Source organism: Ambystoma mexicanum, chromosome 2q (genome assembly GCF_040938575.1).
Source record: "Ambystoma mexicanum isolate Mex_15411 chromosome 2q, UKY_AmexF1_1, whole genome shotgun sequence".
NCBI classification, from domain to species: domain Eukaryota; kingdom Metazoa; phylum Chordata; class Amphibia; order Caudata; family Ambystomatidae; genus Ambystoma; species Ambystoma mexicanum.
In genome coordinates this window covers 1,166,169,726-1,166,191,504 of record NC_090924.1, presented here as the reverse complement: position 1 = coordinate 1,166,191,504, position 21,779 = coordinate 1,166,169,726, and the positions used below count along the sequence as shown (strand labels likewise).

Below are 21,779 nucleotides of genomic sequence, written 5' to 3'. Positions count from 1 at the left end.
AGCTTTAGTAGTGAAGTGATTCCCAACTCACATCGTATTGCTTCAATGGGGACAGATCGGGGAATCCTCAACACTCCTCTCCATAGTTTCCCTCACAGTTTGTCTAACCACAAGAGATGGTTTTCATTTAAAACCTCTACGCCATAAAGAATTGCTTGTATCGTATTCTGCTTGTAGACCTGTACAAGGCCTCCTTTTACCGTCCACCTTTCATCGCAAAGAAGCTCTTAATAATGTTCCATTTACAAAATACTCTATCGCAGGGGGGCCATCTCATAGAAGCATTTGGAGGAGAATCAACAATAGGGACACCCAGATAAAGCTAGGTTTTAACTACTTACAAGTGCACACCATCCAATTTCCATTTAAACATATAATTTTTTCTTAAGTTACTACCAATGTATATGTCTTTAGTTTTGTTTATATAACGTGCAATTTGTTACTATTAGCATAGTCTTGAAGGGAACATAACTATCTCTGTAAACCTATGGGACCATGATCAAAAATCACTGTGTTGTCAGCATAGGAGAAAGACAGTATATGTTCCTTGCCAATTTTAGGGGGATAGTTATGCACGTTCTTAAAAGCAAGGCCCATGTCAGCCACATAGAAATTATAAAACAGTGGGGCTAAAACACAGCCTTTCTGTAATCCCAGATTGGTTTCAATAGATCTTCTAAGCCTACCACTGGAATCAAGAGATGCTATAGCAGTGGCTTTACTGTACATCAGTTTAATGAAATGAATAAGGGCAGGGGGAATATCTCTGCATTGTTGTTTACACCAAAGTCTCGCCTTGCCTACAAAGTCAAATGCTCCGGCATAGTCAATATAACACAGATACAAGCTCCTTCCAGTATGACGATATATGTCTGCCATCAAATAATGCAATCTCCAGAGATTATTAATAGTGCAATGACCAGATCTAAAGCCCTTTTGCTGGTAAAATAGATTTTTTTCTTTGATATCCAGAGATTTAGTTTACAAAGCAGTAAAGTGTAGAATATTTTGCAACTTGTATCTGACATCGCCAAAAAACGATAGTGGCAAGTTTCCAATCTATCACCTTTTTAAAATTTCGGCACAAGAATGGGTTGCCACCAACTCTGCGGAATAGTACCATCCTTCCAGATGGATTTAAACATACTATATAGCAATATAGTCAATTTGTTTCCAGAATACGTTTAACCACAACATTGGCAATGATGTCAAGTCCATGAGCTCTGGAGGACTTAAGGTTAATAATTTCACAACATCATCAAGGTCAAAATTGTTAAGGTCCATAACAGGGGTGTTGCTAGATCTGGAAAAGACCCTGAGCATATATCTGAGCCTACAACCAAAAGACCTGAGGCTGTACACCCCCCCCTCGACCCTCTCAGCATCCTCCTCTAGCAACGCCTCTGGTCCATACACACCCTGGCTAAGAGTAATATCTAGGGAATGGCCATAGATTTTATTGTAATATATCTTTTTGATACAATATTCCGACTGAAGTTCCGAAATAGGATTTATCTCCTTAATGTCCCCTTCAGAGAGATGTGTATATAGTTGTCAGAATGTACGATTGTCATGGGATCATGAGCATACCAAAAATAAGGTACCAGATAGCATTTTCAACATCATATTTATAGGAGCGTAGCCAGTTTACCATATTAAGTATGTTGCTGGCCAGCAGTCCAGATTTGCCTAAAGGAGTAAAATGTGTAGATCGTCACATTTTCTGCAGAATAATTACTTGTTATAGAAATGTATTATAGTAACAATGTACCTGGTAGTCAATCAACTCCTCAACTTCTAAGTTTCACAGTGACGATGTAGCAGCTCACGTGTTTTGGGGGAATGCGTTTTAGATAATGTGTGACCAATAGGGTAATGGACTATAGGGGATAATTAGAATTGTATATAGGTTTTAGCCAATGGTGAGTGTGGGGTCATGTCATAATCTTTATTATGTATAGTTTGGTAATCTGCAGTTTTCTGCTATAAAAGATGCAACTTCTTTGGGTGAGGTGAGCTCTGTGTTAGTTTCAGTTCTACAGGACTGTCTTATAGTTTTTGCATGCAATAAAACTTTGTTTGCCTTACAAACGGTGTATTGCTTATTTGGCCTATTTGGGATTGTTTGTATCGTTCAGGTTTTGGGTCATTCCCTTTACAGGAACCACTAGGTTTGCACAGCCTTTGTACGTGGCCACTATACATATCATTCAGGCCCACTACACACTGTATATTTTAAAACACTACCGGCCCACTAGCCGTGGCCTTTGGCCATGGCCCATGGCCTGTGGCTACGGCTTTTTGCCATGTCCACTATACATGTTCCCCCAATATGTTTCTTTAGTTTTGTTTATATAACGTGCAATTTGTTACTATTAGCATAGTCTTGAAGGGAACATAACTATCTCTGTAAACCTATGGGACCATGATCAAAAATCACTGTGTTGTCAGCCTAGTGAGGCATGGCGTTAGGGTGCCTTGCTAATGCTTGTAGAGGTTTGTGGGGTAACCATAAGTTCCCGGCACCTTGTTACTGGATAGCGACTGGATCAGCTTTATCACATCCCCCTCCTGGATTTTCCCCTTCCAATTGTTCTCTTTCCTCCAGGGTGATACATGGCATGTTCAAATATGTCTCTTACTTGTCCCCCACTGGGTTGTCGGAGGCATATAGCTTTGTATAAAAATCCTGCAATACCCCAAAATCCCCTTGTTGATGGTCTCATGTCCCCCCTCATTGTTCTTTAGCTTAAAAATGGTCTGGTCCGGACTTTATCTTACAATTGTCTTGCCACTAACCTATCAGCTTTTTTAGCTTTCACATAGTAGTGCTGTTTCGTGAGCAATAAAGCCTGTTTGGCATATTTCGTCCAGAGTGTCTCCAACTGATCTTGGGTGTGCTTCATTGCTCTCTGCACTTCCCTATTGGACCATTTGCCATTTCCGCCTGAATGTCCCTTCGTTTTTGAGTTCCTCCTCCCACAATCGCCTTTGGCTGTCCCTTCCTGCTTTTAAGGCTATTAAATGTCCTCTCAATACAGCCTTAAAGGTGTCCCACACTGTTCCCGGGACCACGTCTTCGGTCTCATTCTCTACAAAATATGGATCAATTTTGTCTTTTATTGTGTCGGCTATGACCGGGTCACGCATCATGTCCGAAGGGTATTGCCATTTCCAAATTCCCTCTGAAGTGATCCCTATTGCCACCTGCAGTGTCAACAGAGCATGATCAGAGAGAGAGAGATGGTTCTCAGTTTTATCCCCCCTCACCCTTCCCACTATGTGGGTGGAGACCCTAATATAATCTATCCCTGACAGGGAAGAATGTACGTGGGAATAATATGTGTAGCCCTTAGCTTGCCCATTGATTGCTCGTCAAGTATTGGGAAGGGCCAGCATGGTGATTTTTTGTTTGAGTGCTTTGGACAGCGCCATTATGTGCTGGGTGGCCCCTGTACTCCTGTCAACCTGGGGAACCCATGCCATGTTAAAGTCTTCTGCCAGGATTATGTCCCCCGTGGCAAAATCTTCAAGTTGTGACAGGGTTCCTCTCAAGAGGCCGTCCTGTCCTATTTTGGGTGAACATATGGTTTCTAATGTGTATGTATGGGCCCCCAACATTACATTAAGAAATAGTGATCACCCTCATGGGTCTGGTTTAATTTCTTGGACCTGTGCCATCAATCTATCATGTATAGCAATGAGAACCCCAGCAGTCTTGTCTAGAGCATTGGCGTGATATAGTTGGGAGTAACCCCTCATCTTGAACTTCCCTTCGTCCTTTATCCTAATATGAGTTTCCTGATACATCAGAATATCTGGTTTCATCCCTCTCAAATATCCCTCCAGTTTCTTCTTCTTAACTTGGGAGTTCATGCCTCTTACAGTATGGGTCAAGATTTTGATGGTCGTCATCATAGCTCTCTGCCTCTGTGGGCCTCCTAAAGCCACATTTGCTAGCCCCCCCCCCCTGGCAGTCCTGTCGCACCCTACCCTGACCCCCCCACCACTGCCTCTGACAACCCAACATATCAAACCAGTAAAAACTCCCTCCCCCCAACCTTCAATTCCAGTCCCTGAGGGGGACCAAAGTTCTTAAGATTGCCTGGGCGCAATGCCCTTCGCAATAGGCCCCCAAAAATACCCAGAGAGGTGTTGTGGGGAATTCTAAACCCCACTCTAGGACTCCAACCGACTAGCCACTACCCCATGGCCCCCAGGAGTCACTGTGTTACTTGATATTGCGTGCTATCTTTGTTATCAATGATTCATAAGGGATCGGGTCTTCTCATTGACTTCCATTTACATTGTTCCCTTCATGCAGTGAGGTAGATGTGAGCGCACCTGGACTCTCAATCCCCTTTTCATTTCCCATTGCCTCTCCTCATCGCCGTTTTCCATTCCCATGGTTTACGTCCCCTCCTTTCCAATCCTTCAGTTTTTCTGCTGTTGTCCTGACCACTGTCTTCCTCGTCCTGCATATGTAGAATATGTAATTCCTTGTCGCAGGTCGTGATCGGATGTTGACGATCTTCCCACTTGAAGAGCAATCCTAAGGGGAATGTCCATTTGTACCTGATTTGCTTCTGTGCCAGGAATCTTCCTACCGGGCCCATAGGTCTTGAAATGGCTGTCCTTCAGAGCCATTGGCACTCATTGGGCGCATATTCCGTGCAGGTCTTAGTATGAATTCCTTCTCAGTATAAGAAGAAATTGCCGCCAGCATGTCCCTTGGCTGCGAGCCCAGTTCTTCTCGCTGTGGGCCAACTCTATGTATCCGGTGTATGCGGGCAGTCTCCTCATTTTCCCCTGGGTGGAGATCTGTGAATAATTGCTGCACAGTGGCCTTCAGGGCTTTGACGTCAACAGATTCTGATAGATTCCTGATCCGTATGTTAGAGCAATTTTCTAGATCCTCGCGTTGGAGTTCCAGGTTGTGTGAGAGGCGAGGGAGGTGCTCCAACACTTCATCATTCTTTTTCGAGTCATCCGCTAAGTCTTGCAGTGCTCTTTCAGACATATCCACCCTCTCTTTGAGTTTAGCGACATCAACCTTTACTTCCTGCAATGATTGTTTCAGTTCTGTCTTTAATTGAGTAAGTTGCAACTGGAATGTTGCCATGAATTCATCCTGGAACTCTTTAAAGCATAACTGAAAACCCTCCTTGTGCAATGCCATGCTTCCTGCTCCTGGATCAGTCTGCAGCTGTGCGCCTAGAACCTCTTCCCCTCCGGTGGTCTGTGGTGGCGTCTCTGGACCCCACAATTGTTTTATATTGTCGTCCTGGCGTCTCTGTAGGATTTTTTTGTACAACTGTCGCTGTTTTCCCCTTACTCTTAGACATGAGGAGTGTATAATGCTCGCTTACGTGCCGTGACCCTTAGCAGCCGCTATTGCTGAGGCCCCAACAGTCTGTGTGTATTGGACAAGGTGGGTTGAGAGTGACCCCACTGCTGTGTTTCCTTATCGGTTGGCCGCAGTTGTTAGTTCTCCAGAGTATAAGTGTCCACTTGAGCGGTTTGCTGTTGATCTCATAACGGGCCCCTGGTGCTGTCTCCCTTGACCGTCCTGCTTCGTGTGAACTAAGTTCTTTGACCAAAGTTCATTGCGAGGGGGGTCACAGTCTTGCCAGCTCCTCTCTGTGTGGTGTGTCAATGCTTCCCAGGGCTCAATGATATGATATGATTTGTCATTTATAACACGCCTATACAAAAGTGTTCATAGGTGCGAAAATAACCTGTAATCCCTCCCTAAAATTGCCCCTGCACCTTTGGGGTTGGGAGACGTCACCTGTCTCCCCCTTGAGTGCTCTCCTTGGCAAATTTCTCAGTTTCTTCCCTTCCATACCGGGTTTAGTGCACAGTCTCGCACGTATGTAGAATCTGCACCCAAGGGAGCTATATGTGCCTGAGAGGCCTCCGTGTCCATGTTGGAGACAAGGTGACCTTCGCCTCTTTCTGTACCCTCCTCAGTATAAGTAGATCTTTCCCCCTCTCCTTTTTCCAGTGTCAGGGCTCTGGCGCTGTCTAGTCTTGGGTACCTAGTCGCCATCTTGGTGTGCGAAATGTGTTGGCTCCTGGCTCATCCCTTCTCCCCTCTGGTCCAAGACGAGGGGTGGTGGGTTTACCCAGTGTAGTTTTTCACCACATTCATTCCGCTCAAAGCCCTCCTCACCTTCGTTCCGATCCCGACAATGGCACAGAGGGGTAATGGCTGCCTCTGGAACACTGCTTGTTGCTGTTCAGGCCGCAAGTGATTTTCTGGGCGTTGCAGCCTGCTGTACTGTCGGGAGTCACGGGTTGGGATCTCTCCTCAATTAACATGTCCCTGTAGTCCATGTAGATCTCTTTGCTTAAGTTAAGTGCTTAATTGTGCAGCACAGTGTGGACGGAGCGCCTCACGCACGTCCTACTCTGCCAGCCACCATCTTGAAGTCTCTCAGCTGTATATTTTAAAACACTGCCTGTGGCTACCTGTGGCCTCTTTACATGTTACCCCAATAGATTTCTTCCAGTCCACCCAGCCATACCCAGTGTCCATGACCTTCAGCCGTAACCACTCTACATATTGCTCCAATAGGTTTTCTAAACAGGTCCACTTGCCATGGACTTCAGCCGTGGCCACACCACTAGGTTTCTTTTGGGCACACTAGCCATGGCCAGTGACCATGGCCGTGGCCACTTTCCATATTGAACCCCTTGACATGTTGCCCCAATAGATTTTGTTGGAGCACACTAGCCATGGCCTTATGCCATGACCCTTTTTATTGGCCCTTTTTATTGCACCATTTGGTACCTTAAATTAACCCAGTACTCCTCACTGTAGCTGTAAATTCCCCTTTGTATTCATCTCATTTTCGTAACTGTGTTTTTAAAAACAAATTTCCCCATCACCATTCCCCATCACCGTGATCAGATTTGCAATGTACTACAAATAACCTTGGTTTCCTGTAAATGCCCACAAATATCTGCGGTTATTTTCATGTGACACACTTTCATTTACTATCCCGTTTTCTACTATAACCACGGTTATCCCCAGTATAAACACTGTTACGCAAAAATGTTCGAGTTCCGAACTTGGGCCAGAGACGTCAGCCCCACTCCAACTCCCCACATTCTCATGGTGTCCTCTTTCACCCTCCACCACCTCTACCCTGATTCTATTTCATCCTTTTCCCTCCTCCAAATGGCATTTTCTTACACTTTTTGTTTTCGGCTAACTCTGGTTATGTCCGTTATAACCCCGGTTATCTTTAGCATTTAGCAAAAAACGAAATGACGGCTTTTCATTTCTGAAAGGCCTCTGCTGCAAAGCGACCCCTTCTCTGTCAAATATTTTAACAGCAACTGGGCGGAATAACCACAGATCCATCTCGGAAATAGAGTCAAAGATTTGTGCCCAAGTTGTTTTGTACCTGGTCCAATTTTGTCCAGCGGTTTTTGCTGTGCGCTGCGCACACTTTCAGACTTTTTCTCTTCCTGAAAATTAACGGGAGTAGACTGAAAATAGCATTCATTTGCTTTCTTATCAACTTTTTTTACGAATCTTTCCCAAAATGTCCAGTCCGGGTGAGGCAGGCATGACAAAAGTTTTGTTTGCAAAATATCAGCCAAATCCGTCATGCAAGTCAAAAGTTATTGGCAATTCAATTTGGGGTTTCCTATGGAACTTGATGCTCAACTACCACCGCGCACACATATATATATATATATATATATGCAACATATTTGCATTTTTTCCTTTGCCGAATATATCCTTGACCACATGCTATTGGGAGACTTGTCGAATGTTTAGTAAGTGCTGTGTAACCTTTTATTTTAATTTAAAAAGAGTGGAGAAAAGTAATTTACATAGACTACAAAATGGTAATGTAACATCTGGCAGTGGTAGCTGACATATGTCAATTTCCAGCAGTCATTAGATTCCCATTAATGCGCGCGCTTCGTCTGAAACTGCAAATGCCATTTCTCATCATTGCTTTTTATTTAACTCCGAAGGCAGCGCTTGTCTAAATCGTACGAGGGTTGTTTACTTGCCAGTGGCGTCCAACCTAAGGTCAGACACCTCTTTAACCCTTTCCCGTGGGTCGTACAAGGGAAGGAATCTGATGCGAATTGACTTGGAAATGAGGTTTCTGGTGAGCAGGTGTCCACGTGGGGAATATCGGCTGGGCGCCCATGTTTTATTCATGCGTTCCCATGCCATCTGAACTAACTCCCGCGAGACCGAAATGCCGTCTGAAAGCGTTTAAAGGGGAACTTTGCCACAGGGAATAAAGGCAGGTGCTTGCCACTGGATGTGAACCCTGCAGTCTTTAACTAACGTTGTAGGAAGTCTGATTTGTTGGGGGAGGAAAATGTTTCCGGATGGCCATTCTTTTACAGTGCTGTAATCGGCTTGGAATTCTTGTGGTTATGTATGAATCGTGCATGTTGTTACCCGTCAACTAGTCCGAAAATTGCAATAAATATATTTCTCCTTCTAGAAGATGAAGAGGACGAGGAAATGGTTGAATCCAAAACTGGCCAGAATGAAAAGGTGGAAGATGTAGAAAGAAAACAAGAATTAACGGAAGGTACCGAAAATAAATTTAATTAGCTTTAATAATGTTAGAAGGTTTCTAGTCTACATGTTTTCATTGTGAGAAATGGGCTTTTCTCTGTGGTTATGAGGAAAATCACAAAGGGGTCGCTAAAAATATGTGTTATCACTGTTACAGGCAAATAGCCCTATGGTATACATACTAAGTTTGGAGTCTGCACCCCCTTCGTGCCTTTGCAAAGCATACTGCGCTTTTATTGTCCCATTTAATCTTGGCTCTAGTATCTGATTGGTTCGTAGTGCTTATGTTTCTGGTTGCTGGTGCTGTTTTCTATACCATGTGTCCTTTTGTAAAGTAATCCTGTTCAGGTAAGAAGCCGTTTAGGGACCAGGCACATGTGATGTGCCGTTTGACTTGACCGCGACTGCACAGCGAAGGAAGCAAGGTCTGTTGGGACACCTCGGGGTGCATATGCATATGTGGTGACCTCTGCGGTCATAATTCCTGACCTTCCTGAACCCCAATATAGTGGTTACACCGGCCCATCATTCACATTCCTTTCCAGACACATTGGTTAGACATTCATTGAATAGTTAATCCTCAGTGTAGCAGATAATGTGTTATTAAAGGTTTTAGCAATCTCAAATGTTTATGTTTGTTCATGTGGGCCTATGCACAAGCCACATGCACGTGGATTACCAAGGTATAGTCTCCGGCAACAATGAATTATTTAGTGCAAAAAGTTGTGTATGCAATATGATGGCATACTCCTTGCGCTTGTCATTGTTTCCACTGTCCACCTTCCCCCTTGCGAGACGTCCTCACTTTTACACCCGCACCTGTTTCATACCCTCTCCTTTGCCCTCCTTTCAAACCTATGCACATTGCTCCTTTGCGCACCTTTCCCACCCTTTAATTCTCCTCATATGCCAGTGTTCCTTCCCAAAGTGCTGCTTCCTACGCCTTGTGTTACTTCCCCCATGTATGCTTCTTGCCCATGCTCCTATTCCATGATCCTTCCCCCATGCTCCTGTTTAGATGGATTTCTGAACTCTGACCTGGAGGGGCAAAGGTTCAGAAAGCCAGCCTAGTTTCTTGGAACAGGGTAACCTCTGGACAAGCCAGACCAATCAGGGTAGTGATGGCGGCGGTCAAGACTAAGTCTCAAGAGGGGTGAGGGTGATTGAAAGACCTCAATGAGCACACAAAGCAAGGACACTTACAAATTACTCCAGACAGGTGTTATATTAAAAATATAGACACATTTATTACAAGGCCTTTGTAACATCGACTATAGCAAAGAATCACAATAATACTAAAGTAAACCAACACATCACAATCAATACAATCTATATACAAGACCGAGGGGTCTAAGGAGTTAGAAGCACGAAATATGTAGACCACCTAGATGGGGAGGAAAACAGGCAGTGCAAGTAATCGTTAGACCCAGTTCGACATCAGAAATACACCTAACTAGGAGGCAGTCCAAGCCCTACAAAGAGAGGAGCCTTATGCTCAATAGTACATGCACGCGCTTGTGCCAATGGACAAAATAGGGTCTCTTCAAGGGTCTCTGACAGTTCAGGAAGGTGGATGAAGCGATGAAGAACAAGTCCCCACTACTCAAGCAAAACCTCCACTTGCGGGCAGAGGCAGGGTGAGAGTGCGGGATGGATTCGCTATTTTGCAACAGCAGTAGAAAAGAAATGGGTTCCTGAGCTAGGGGCCACCGGTTGGGGTACGGACTACTCACCGGTCCCCTACGCAGGCAGACCCAGACTTCGCCAGTTTAGTTCACATTGCTGGCAGGTTCGCATGCGACAAGCAGGACGTCTCGACACCGTGTAGATTCTGCGGTAGCAGGATTCAGGGTCGAGGGGGTCACAATTGCAGCGAACATGCACAGGTCGTTACCACAGCAGGGTAACACGGCAACCGCGTTTATTCTGGTCTGGGCGCACTCGTCTCACTTCAGACCTGGGAATGCCAAGTGTACGAAATTCGGTGTGAGGGTGCTGTGGACACAGAGCTAGCAGTAGGCCTAGTTTTGAGGGCTTCCCCAAAACGGCGGCGGTGACAGAGCAAATGTCCTGTGTAAGCTGGTCAGCCCACTGGTTGGCCCAGGGACACTTCCGAAGAGGCTTACTTTCAGAGTTTGATGAAGGTGCAGAGAACAGTTGGTCCCACTAACCCAATGGGTCGAAGCGCCTTCGCAGAACTTCTAGGACGATCAGATGCAGAGGGGTCTCGCAGGATGACAGCGGGCTCAGGGTGCCAAACCTTCCAGCGGGTCACCAGAGGTTCCTCGACTCAGATTCCTGTTGCAGGATACTTGGCTCATTATCCCTTGTTCGGTGTGAACTCAGGAGATCGAAATGGTAGTGGTGTTTTTGGCCTCCTCTTATCCAAAGTTCCCTTCGTACCAAAATGGAGAGGACACAATGGGAGATCTGCTCACAAACAATCACTCCATACATGGACCAATCACAGACCACGGTGGTCCCAGGCATTCATGACACTCCAGACTCTCTGGCACCCAGGATGTGTATTGGGAACAGACATCCCAGCCCACATCCTGGAGGCACACTCACAAGGCATGCAGAAGCCCGCAAAATTGTTGGGTTTCGTGGGAAATTGCATGACCAAATAAGGACTGACCCGGGTCGGCTCGACCTGGGGAAGGCGAAGGGGCAAGATGGCCAAAGTACAGGACAAAGAACTTCGTGGCATGACCATTTTGAGAGCCAGGCCACCTATTCGTGCCAAAGGCGGTAAGCGCAGATAACATGGCAAAAAAGGGTTCAAAACATAAGAAAAACGATAGCTGCCACCAGTCCTGTCCGTGACACACCTGCACAGTTCATGATAAGTCCAGTGAGAGTTTCTAGGGCCTTTGCAATGACTAGAGACCCAAGAGTGCGGTAAAGTAAGTTACATTTCACTCTTGTTACATGTTGCACAAAAGCTGCAACATGAGGAAAGGACTAAGGGAAACAAAGTCTCCCAGTACTGACTGTTTTAAGGGCATGTCAGTTTCCCCATAAGAATTGAGCGAAAGCCCAGAGGAGTGCGGTGGAGGGCTGCGCTTCTCTGGCAAAGTTTAGATCAGGGTGTAAAACAGCAGCAAAAAGTTTGGGGGTTGCCACATGGAGGGAAAATTACATTCAAATATGAAATCTTTCCTAACAGCTCCCATCACATGTCCTTCCTCCACATGCTCCTTCCCCAATGCACCCCTCACCCCCTTGCTTCAGGAACATAGGTGAAGCTGGGACGTTGAACAGTTATTTACTGGCTTAGTCCATATTCAATATCCATACATCCCCAGATTCACTTTTGTATGTGTGTGTCCATGCGTGTGACATGAAACGATATCAAGCATGCAATATTTTGCCAGCTGATAATGAATTATTTTCTGTTCTAGCACACACGCTTTATGCCACACACAATAAACAACTGGGGATAACATACCACTTTGCCAATACCTCATAAACCTTTGCACCTTCCCATATGCATCTCCCTTGGGTACCTTTCACCATTGTGCATTGTCCCCTTTATGCACTTTCACCCTTCCCTGTTTTACTTCCCCATTGCATCATTTCCAAATGTGCACCTTCCCCACCTGTGCACATTCATTATCTGTGTAAGTTATGTGTGTACATCCCACACCCGTCCACTTTCTTTGTCTCTCTATTTTCCCCTAAGTGCTCCTTCACACTGTGCTCCTTTTCCACGCTTGTTTCCCCAGTGCTGCTTCTTCACCTGTGCTGCTCCCCTCTGCTCCAATGCCTAAGTTCAAAACATTCCCCAAAGTGCCTTCCTCCTTGCTTCCTTCCTCCCCGTGCTCATTCCTGTGCGTCATGCTTTTCTTGTGCATCTTCTGCCACTATTTTAATTCTGTATAAATGCATTCCCAGATGTTTATTTTTATTTGTAAGTGTGTGGTGCATGTCGGACACTGGATTGGTAATAGCAACCTGCAGTGTGGGTCAACCAATCAGCAGGCTAGGAAGGCGGGCTGATACTGCCAATATAGCCCATGTTCCAAGCTGCTGGATGGCCGGGTCACCCGCCCGCCATCTGCCACCCACCCTCTGTTCCCGACAAGATGGGCCCTTGTTCTCATGCTCCCAAAAACAGGGGAGGCTGACACATAACTGCAGGAGTCCTCCAATGTGGTGAGGTCCTGGGTACCGCTGTGGCTGGCAGAGAGGCAGGTACTGTTACTGCAGCAGATCACACCCAATCCTCCCTCAGTATGGTAGGGGATAGAGCTTGCCTCTGCCTTTGGAACACTTGCCTTCACCTCACAACTGGATGATGTTAGAAAGGACTGCTCTCTCAGCAGGGTCTAACGAAATGTTCGCAGTTGATAAGTACTAGGGACTTATAATAACCACTAAAAGGATTGGAAAGAACCGCGCTAACACATGGAGATCACTACAGATTTTCCTAAGAACAAGGTACGCAGAGGATTCTGACTATTTTAAGGATTTTGTTAGGGCACTTATAGGATCTCTATGGAATTGGACCTAATACAAGGTAACAAAGCAAGGGATGCAGTTTGTGGTTACTGGGGGGGGGATACTCACAAGCAAGTGAATGGGGTAGCTTGGACAGCGAACCGGGTTTCTGGGCAACGAGGCAAGATCTGGTCACTGCACACAGCAGCGGGCTCTCCTAGAATGGGACAGCTGGGCCTAGTCTGGTCACTGGATAGCGAGGTGCATCAGCTGGGCTCTCCAATGTCTGGATCTCTGGATGCGTGGGAGCTGGAAAAGTCAGAAGAGAGTCCAGAGATCCCTATGCCTCCCCTTTATATAAGGAGCATGACATCACAGGATTTTACTATGGAGCAGACTCAAACTGGACACACCTCTTAAAATTGGATAGGTCAGCTGTGGATGTCACGCCTCCCTGGAAGCAGAATGGACTGAAGGAGGTGACTCAGTTTTATGGTGGGTGTTTTTTACAATGTGCTTTGTTCTACAAAAGTTACTTTTGGCAAATCAGTTATGGAACAAAACACTCATATTTACAAATGTCGTCATCAGGAAATTTATACGGGCAGACTACATATTTTACAAGGCACATGCTGATCCAAATCCCAAGACGGTACGATGCTGTTTAGTCATTCTGGCAATCTTTCACCATTTCCATGGAAAATCTTTAACCTAAAATTCTACAATTTTATATATGTATACATATTATCACTGGTCATGTTCTCATTAATTTTCAAAGTTGTACCATGTATGTTTTCTGCAGAATTGGCATTTTCCTGGCGTTTGCGTCCCCAACATGCTAGGAAAACCTACCTGTCTTATTTTAATGGTGCAAACCTGACATTTAAATGGTCATAATACCACATTAATATGTCTTTTGATTACTGAAATAAATGTCCTAAACTGAATAATCTCTGAAATCAACTGGGCTGGCTTTGTTTTCCAGATATGGGCATTCCTTTCCAGCCTACAGCCAAATGTCAGGCTCTGGTCAGTTTAGCCCCGTTTTGCCATGGATTAATCTTTGAAGTCCTTCAGTTTGAGTTAAGGGGAGGTGTCACTAGGAATTCACACCTATGTGCCCTGGCAGTCCATTGTCCTATGCTGGAGCCGTGCCGCTTCATCTGACGAGGGGTGCTTGATTCTCCCTCTTGGCCCATTCATAGTTTCCAGGGGGCTGGTCCACTTGGGGGAAGGTGATTCTGTTCCCAGGAAAGGCAGGCTCCTTTGAAGCCAGGGCCTGCCAAACCTGTCCTGCTGGCCTCACAGTAATTTTATTTATTTATTTATTTTTCTTTCCTTAACCAAAAAGCAAGTCTTGTAGAAGTAAATATCATGTATATGTTTAAAGCAAGCCCCCATCATATTTCTATGCAAACACAGGGCCTTAGTTTAAAATTTCACTTTTTAAATGGCATTTTCGTGTTTGTCTAAAGCACCCTTTTATACATGGGCTAATTCTTCTGGGATGTCACTTTCACAAATGTGGCTTACTCTCGCATCTATACTCTGAGCATTTCCATGGCCTTAGTCAATTTCTGATACACAGAAATCTGTTCAACGCATGGGTCCTATGAAACTGGCATAAGCAGAGGGCTTCTTGTGAAGAGTTTGCCTGTGTTATTTTGTTGCAAAAAGTAAAGCTTTTGCCGTATGACTTGGAGTGAAGTTCTCTGATATTTCACAGATTTTGCCTGACACAACATGCCATTCAGTGAGGAATGCACCCATTTGCTAGTGTTCACCCTGAATATGGATGTACATGAATGTGTCTTACTGGAACCAAACTGCATAATGTTGAAAAGATGAAAAGGGCATCAGTGCACAGTCATTTTAAATGCAGAACATTTTCTTTTTCAGTGGGAAGTTTTGAGCTGGCAGCGCTGCCTTTGCATTCTTTTCTTTGGTGCACATGAAGAAAACACAGGCAGCCATTCTCGGGGTGTTGCATGTTCCATCTCACCCCATATGTGCCTGGCAAAGACAGCACAGCCATTATTTTTGTAACTGCAAAAAGAAGTTTTAATGCAAGGGAATTGCGCTTAGCAGAGACAGCGCAGCCATTCTGCTTGTAACTGCTGGAATGCAGTTTGGTGATGTGGGGAAGTTCTGCTGGGCTGGCAAATGTACCCCACAATCATTTTATTGTTTAATAAACATTTTTAAAAAGCCAGGGCTTTCACACCTTTGCCAGATGGCAATCTATCGCAGCAGCATGATGGATCAAGCCAGAGAAGTGATTTAGGAAATGGGCATGATGTTTGGGGGGAAGCAAGTTCCAGTGGCGTGGAGCAAGTAGACTGATGTAACAAAAGCAGAAGAGAGCGCAGGTGTGACAGGGAGCAGAGAGTGTACAGCTGGTGAGTAGCAGTAGCTGTAGATGGCTGGGGCATCCTAAAGATTGATTTAAGGAGAAGATATTGAAAAAGGGAGTAATTTCACATAGCCAGTCACCTAAGAGAGGCAGCGCACAGGGATTGGTGAGGTTTAAGGGAGATTGAAAATAGATAGTGCAGATGGCTAAGTACAGGACCTTGTCAAGAGGAACAGGAGTACAGAGGGAGTCCCACCAGAAGGCTCAAGTAGTTGTCTAGTCTGTTGAAGACTTGTGGGAAGATCAGATTATTGGGGGAGTCAAACAGTAGGTGGGGTAATTGCACAATGTTCAGGAAGTTGAGGTTGAATGGAAGCTCTTTTAGTACATCTTTCTGTATCGGCTTCATTCTTGCTACACTTTCTCATTGTCTATCACCGGCCAGGCACCTACTCTGACTTTTTAAATCCTTTTTTAGATCTTGTAGGATCGCTGCAAGTTAAATCTTTTAACCTAGTAGTTCTAGATGATTTAAATATTAGGTTCAACCCCCCTCACACTGCTGTTTTGACCCATTTCATTGAGTCAATGTAAGATCTTGTTCTTAACCAGTTTGTTCATGAACCTACCCATGTTTTAGGCAACATTTTGGATCTCATTTTCTCTGTAGACTCCCAAATTCTTGTTTCCTCTCTTAAGCCAGTTCTCTGGTCCGATCATAGTATCATGTCTTTCTCAGCACAGTTTCCTGTACCACTGCCTACATTTTACCCCCCCCCCCAGTGGTCATGAGGCATAATTGGTACACTGTAGACCGCAATTTACTGGCGTCTATGATGAATGACCGATGCAACAGTGGTCCTGTGGTGGATTTGTCTTTTTTATCTCAGGTGCTCACTCTTGTTGCCGACCAAATTTCCCCCTTAAAACCCATTACATCTTATTTCAGTCGTTCTTCAGAACCTTGGTTCTCTGTTGAGCTTAGAGTAGCACGGCTTAAATTAAGACAAGCTGAAAGTAAGTGGTGGCTTTCTTATGGGCCCTCTGAGAGGTTAGCCTTCTGGCAGCTTACTAATCACTATCAAACTGACATTCAGGGTTTTAAGCAGGCCTTTTCTTACCTGCTAAATTGAGACTGCTTTGAATCAGTCTAAATAAATGTTTGCAGTGGTTAAGTCACTTTCGTCCACCACCCACTCTTCACCCAGAGTGGTGCCCACTCAAACACTTTGTGACTCACTGTATGACTTTTTTGGTACTAAAATTGCTGACATACGCAACAACATCTATTTGGCTGGTCAAAATATTGCGAATGTAGCCCAGACCAAATGTGAGGTTGCTGCCTCTCATTCATTGTCTCACTTTCCCATGTTTTCTATGGAAATAGTGCTCAATGCGGTTAGACAACTTAAACTGTGGCACCTTCTGATCCAGTTCTCCTGGATATACTCAAGGAGACTATGCCTTGCATAGTTTCTTGGGTAATCCAGGCTGTCAATCTGTCCTGTCTGTCAGTCTGGCTCAATTTCAGTTGAACTCTGAATAAGCCATCGTCATCCCCCTTCTTAAGAAACATCACTGGATCCTTTTATCCTGGCCAATTTTTTTCCCATTTCTCTTCTTCCGTTCTTTATGAAGCAGTTGGAATCATTGGAATCTCCTTTTCTCTCTTCCTTTCTTGAATCTTCATGATTTTCTGACCCCTTCCAATCAGGCTTTTCACTGGGGCGTGGCACAGAGAGTGTCTTAGTGTCCGAAGTTGATGATCTGGCCAGGCTGGCTAATCAGGGTAGAGTGGGAGCCTTGATACTGCTAGACCTGTCGGCTGCTTTTGACACGGTTGACCACTCCATCCTGCTGTCCTGCCTGGCTTTGGCAGGTCTTTCTGGGCCTGTTCTGTCGTGGTTTACATATATCCTGATGGCTAAGGGCCAGTCTCTTTCTTTGCGGTGTTCCTCAAGACTCTGCCTCGTCGCCCAAGCTATTTAATATCTATGTATCTAATTGTCTGTCTCATCTGCTGAATTGTACTCTGGTGCTACTCCTATGCCAACAACACTCAGATCTCGGTTAGTTTAGATCTCAACTGCACTGATGTGTCATCCGGCTTGTGTGAATGACTGGCGGCCATGAAGAAGTAGACGAACAGCAACTGGCTTAAGCTCCACATGGTCAAGACGAAGGTTCTGGTGGTTGATTCACCTTGGGTGATTTCCCTATTCCAGTGACAGTGGTTAAGAATTTTGGTGTTTTTCTCCTCACTGTCGATGGCCTCTAAGGTCAATATGGTCTGTAAAACGGGTCACTTCCATCTAAAGGGGCTTACCAAAGTGTTGCCAAGATGTTGCTATTTCTGCCTAGTCATCTGCGACCCTTGATAGTTGCCTCTCTATTCTTGTGCATATTGATAACTGCAACTCCCTGTTTTAGCTCAGTCTATTGGCCTCATTCGCTGGTTGCAGCTTCTGCACAATATGGCTGGTCAGGTAGCCACTAATACTGCCTATGGTTCAAATATCACTCCCTTACTTTGTTCACTTCACTGGCTCCCAGTGGCCAAGAGGATCGAGTTTAAATCCCTCTGCCTGGTCCATCGAGCTTCCTATCGCCAGGGGGCTGAATACCTTCAAGATCAGTTTACTCCTTATCTGCCTAAGCACACTCTTCATTCGGGCGATGGCTGCCTGGTTACAGTTCCCATATTTTGCCTTTCTAGGGTTGGGGGCATGCATTCTTCATTGCCGCTGGCAAACTGTGGAATGCCCTGCCCCCTGCTCTTAGATGTATCGAGAACCACCTTGAATTCAGGCGGGCATTGGAGACACGTCTATTTTAGGCCTTTCTTTAGTCCCAGTTTGATGTTGTGTATCCCAGCGCCAAGATGAACCTGAGTGAACGTGCACTATACATATTTGGATAACATAAGATAACATAACAAGGTTGGCAGACATTGTGGCGGAGGTAATACATTTTTCTTGTTTCTGAAAGCCATCAAAGAGAACCCTCAGTTTTCAAGCCTAGTGTAACTTGGCAAGTATATCCCTGGTAAACGAGGGAGGAGAGGTGAGAATTAGTGAGGCATGCAAACTGGTTGGAATATCACCTCTGTTTTGGAGGCGTTAAGTATCAGTCAGCTGAGTACCATCCAGTGCCATATATTAGAAAAGCAGTCAGTGATCTGGTAAGATAACTCAGGCATTAAGAAGGGGAATTATCAGAAAATAGTGTGCCATTGTCAAGGACATCAAATGAGAAGCCAAGTGAGGGTAAGAACCTGCTTGGGGACAATATGTAGTGAGTTAATAAGAGATAACCAATGACAGCTACTTGATGATCCCTAACTGGAAGGGTAGTGGAAGAGGATATTTCTGCTCTCCAAGAGGAATTCAACCAGCCCACTAGAGGCAACCCAGGCAGAGAGTTGGAAGAAGAAATGAGTGGTCAATGGTGTTGAACACGGCACATAGAGCAAGAAGGATTAAGCTGGATGATAGGTTAATAGTACTAAGGAGCTTAGACACATGAGTGAGCACTGTTTCCTGGAAGTGTTTGCTGCAGAATCCAAAATGAGTCACTGAGTCTGTGTATTTCTAGGAAGGTGGTGATGCAGTTGAAAACCACCCAATCTAGGATTTTGGTGTAGTGTGGACACAGAGAAGCAGTGAAAAGGTTGGCACGGTTGTTGTGGTTGACTATAGGTTAGCTTGGGGGCGTGTGATTTAAGAGAAGAGATTATGTAAGTGTTATATCGTAAGAATATGCCAAGGCAGAGAAGAGAGAATGTTGCAATTACTCATAGGAGGCAAGGAGATAAAGGGATTGATTTTTTGCCCGAAGCATAGATGAAGTTGTATGGTTGTCCTCATCTGCTAGATGGCTGGAAACAAAGTTAAGGAAAAAGGTGTAAGGCAGGAAGAGAGTGAGTCGGATAGTGCTGTTTTAAGTGAGTAGCGAGTGCTACTTTGAATTGGAAAAAAGACTTTGCACATTGATTTGACTCTGGGTGGATAGAATACCTGGACTGAGGCCATGAGTGGATACATATAGGGAATAGTGTAGTCAGGTCATAATTTGCGTTTTTCTATAGAATACTATGTAGGGAGTAGATTGAAGGATGGAATGATGCTTTAAAGTATAGCAGTGATTGAACACATGAAGAAGGATCCTTGCCATTGTGTGAGCATTTGGAAAAGAAGGAGAGAAAAACATGTCTTGTAAGAGTTCACAAATGTGGGTTGACTGGTTGTGGAGGATTTCCATTAAGTGGTCAGTGATGAAGGAGTCAAACTGATGACTGTGAGTGTCAGACACGTGTGGTGGTTATCTTTTGTCCTTTTCCTGGAGTAACTCTTTGATTTGAACTGATATCCCACGGATAATGCATGCATTAGAAAAGGGGTATGCTGGACCTGCCATATAGGTTCCTGCATAAAATTCCAAGAACTTGATTTTACTTTTGCATAGTCCTCATTGTTTCAGGCCTTTTCTCCCCACATCTCCGGTGCAGGTTGTAACTTATTCCAATCCGGCACACACCCAAGTCAACGCCTAGCGTGTAATGCACAACTGAAATCCTTATTTATTTTTGTCTGAAAGCTCTTTATTCTGAACAATATACCACTCATATCACGCCCCTCTCCTGCAAACCCCCCCAGTCACACTGAACCAGGAATCAGGCTGGTTTGCAAAGTTAAAATATTTATTTATGTATTTACAATTTAATCACAGTATGTTTTTATGGGTACACAATAATCACCAATGGGGTGATTTAACAGTGAATAATCTCTTTAATACACCAGGAATAATAATGTGCAAAACAATTCAGCACAGAAATAATACTTTTTTTTTAGCACTGTGGTTAAAGGTTCCCCCTGCATATTCCTCAACCACCCAATAGACAATGTAAAGAGATTGGAGGAGAGAGCAGGTATTCAGGAATGGTCGAATTCAAACAAAATAACAATCCCACTTTCCCCCAGCAAACACAAGAGAAAACAGAACTGACTGTCAAGCTGCCTGAATGGCTTTTAAAGTTATCTTGAGAATGTACTGGACAAAAAGACTAATATGGTCAAAATTGCTGAAATTGTTATAAATTCTTATGGGAGCCGCTTTGGATAGTTGCACACAAACACAAACAATGATTTAATACCAAGAAACAATTTAAAATCTTATAATTCGAGTCGGGAGCAATCAAAAGCTGTTTTACATGTGTCCGAATTTCACCCCCAAAAATTTGCGGCAACTTTTTCACTGAGCGATAATCGCGATAACGGGAGAACTGTATGGATTTGGGATGCCGTTTTAGATGCAATTTAAAGCTGTGGATGTTAGCTACAAGCAGAAGATGAGAAAAAATCAGTGCACAGATAGTTTTAGCAATACTAGTACAGGAGCAAGATAGGAGGGATAGAGAGTTTAGACAATTCAAAAATACTCCTAACAATACGGGTTCTGAATACAAGATAGGATGGGTTATAAGATAGGGATTAACTAGACAAGGTACATATGCTCGTGACACAGTTCTGTCTATAGATACTCACTAGATATGTTTTTAAACGGAACCGTCAGGATTGTGGTCCATCAAAATTCTGGTCGGGAATTGGATCTGGTTCTAAGGTAGACAGCTTGGCACATCGGATTGGATCTGCAATCAGCAAGGCACTCTGGTCACAGCACGGCACAGGACTGGACTGGATCTGCCCTTCTTGATTCTGATGATAATTATTTCAGCAGGCAAGCAGTATAGCGCAGCCTGGCTATATTTTGATGCTCGCCTTAGGTCTGTGGGGTTCTGGTTCTGGAATTTGAGGCCTAGCTGAAAATGGTTCAGCTATGCAATGGGGTTCTGCTTTGCCAAGTTTCTGGAGTCTGGAGCAAGGAAGATGGAGAGTTCTGCAACAGGATGCTACGCCAGCATCGGGATAGTCGGTGAATCTTTCTGTCCTTTTGAGTGGTGAGCTGTCTCTATTTATGCTATGATAAAGGGGTGTGTGTGCTGGTTTATCCTAAGCTCTTCCTTTTGACAGGCTATTGGGTCAGAGTATCCTCTCTGACTTGATAGGAGGAGAGAAACAGGTTGTCACCTTTATAGTGTGATTTTATGTGGCTGAGGATCCACCCCTATCCCCTTGAACACAAAATCTACATTTGGCACCATACATATTTACACATGTGCAACCTCTATAAGAATCACATATCCAGATAACATATTTTATATAGCCGTTATCCCTCCAAACCCTGTAGCCGTGGGATCTTGGCTCTGCTTTTCACAAAATGTTGCCCTTTTCATCCGGAACACAATGTCCAATTTATGAGCATATTTCTACAAGTGTGCGTGTTTACCATGGGCATAAGTATATACAGTTTCATACTTCTAGCAGCAATACATTTTGTGTAAAATAACATTTTCTGCCGTTT

The 21,779-nt window shown here is 44.5% G+C and overlaps 1 protein-coding gene across 4 annotated transcripts in view; it reads left to right on the top strand.

Moving 5' to 3' along the window:
* DYNC1I1 (dynein cytoplasmic 1 intermediate chain 1) overlaps window positions 1-21,779 on the top strand; it is a 2,709,604-nt gene that overhangs the window by 1,234,353 nt on the left and 1,453,472 nt on the right. For all 4 annotated transcript variants that reach the window (XM_069648550.1, XM_069648548.1, XM_069648551.1 and 1 more), the window contains one exon: window positions 8,487-8,576. In XM_069648550.1, coding sequence (XP_069504651.1) covers window positions 8,487-8,576 — 90 coding nt within the window. The remainder of the gene's footprint in view (window positions 1-8,486; window positions 8,577-21,779) is intronic.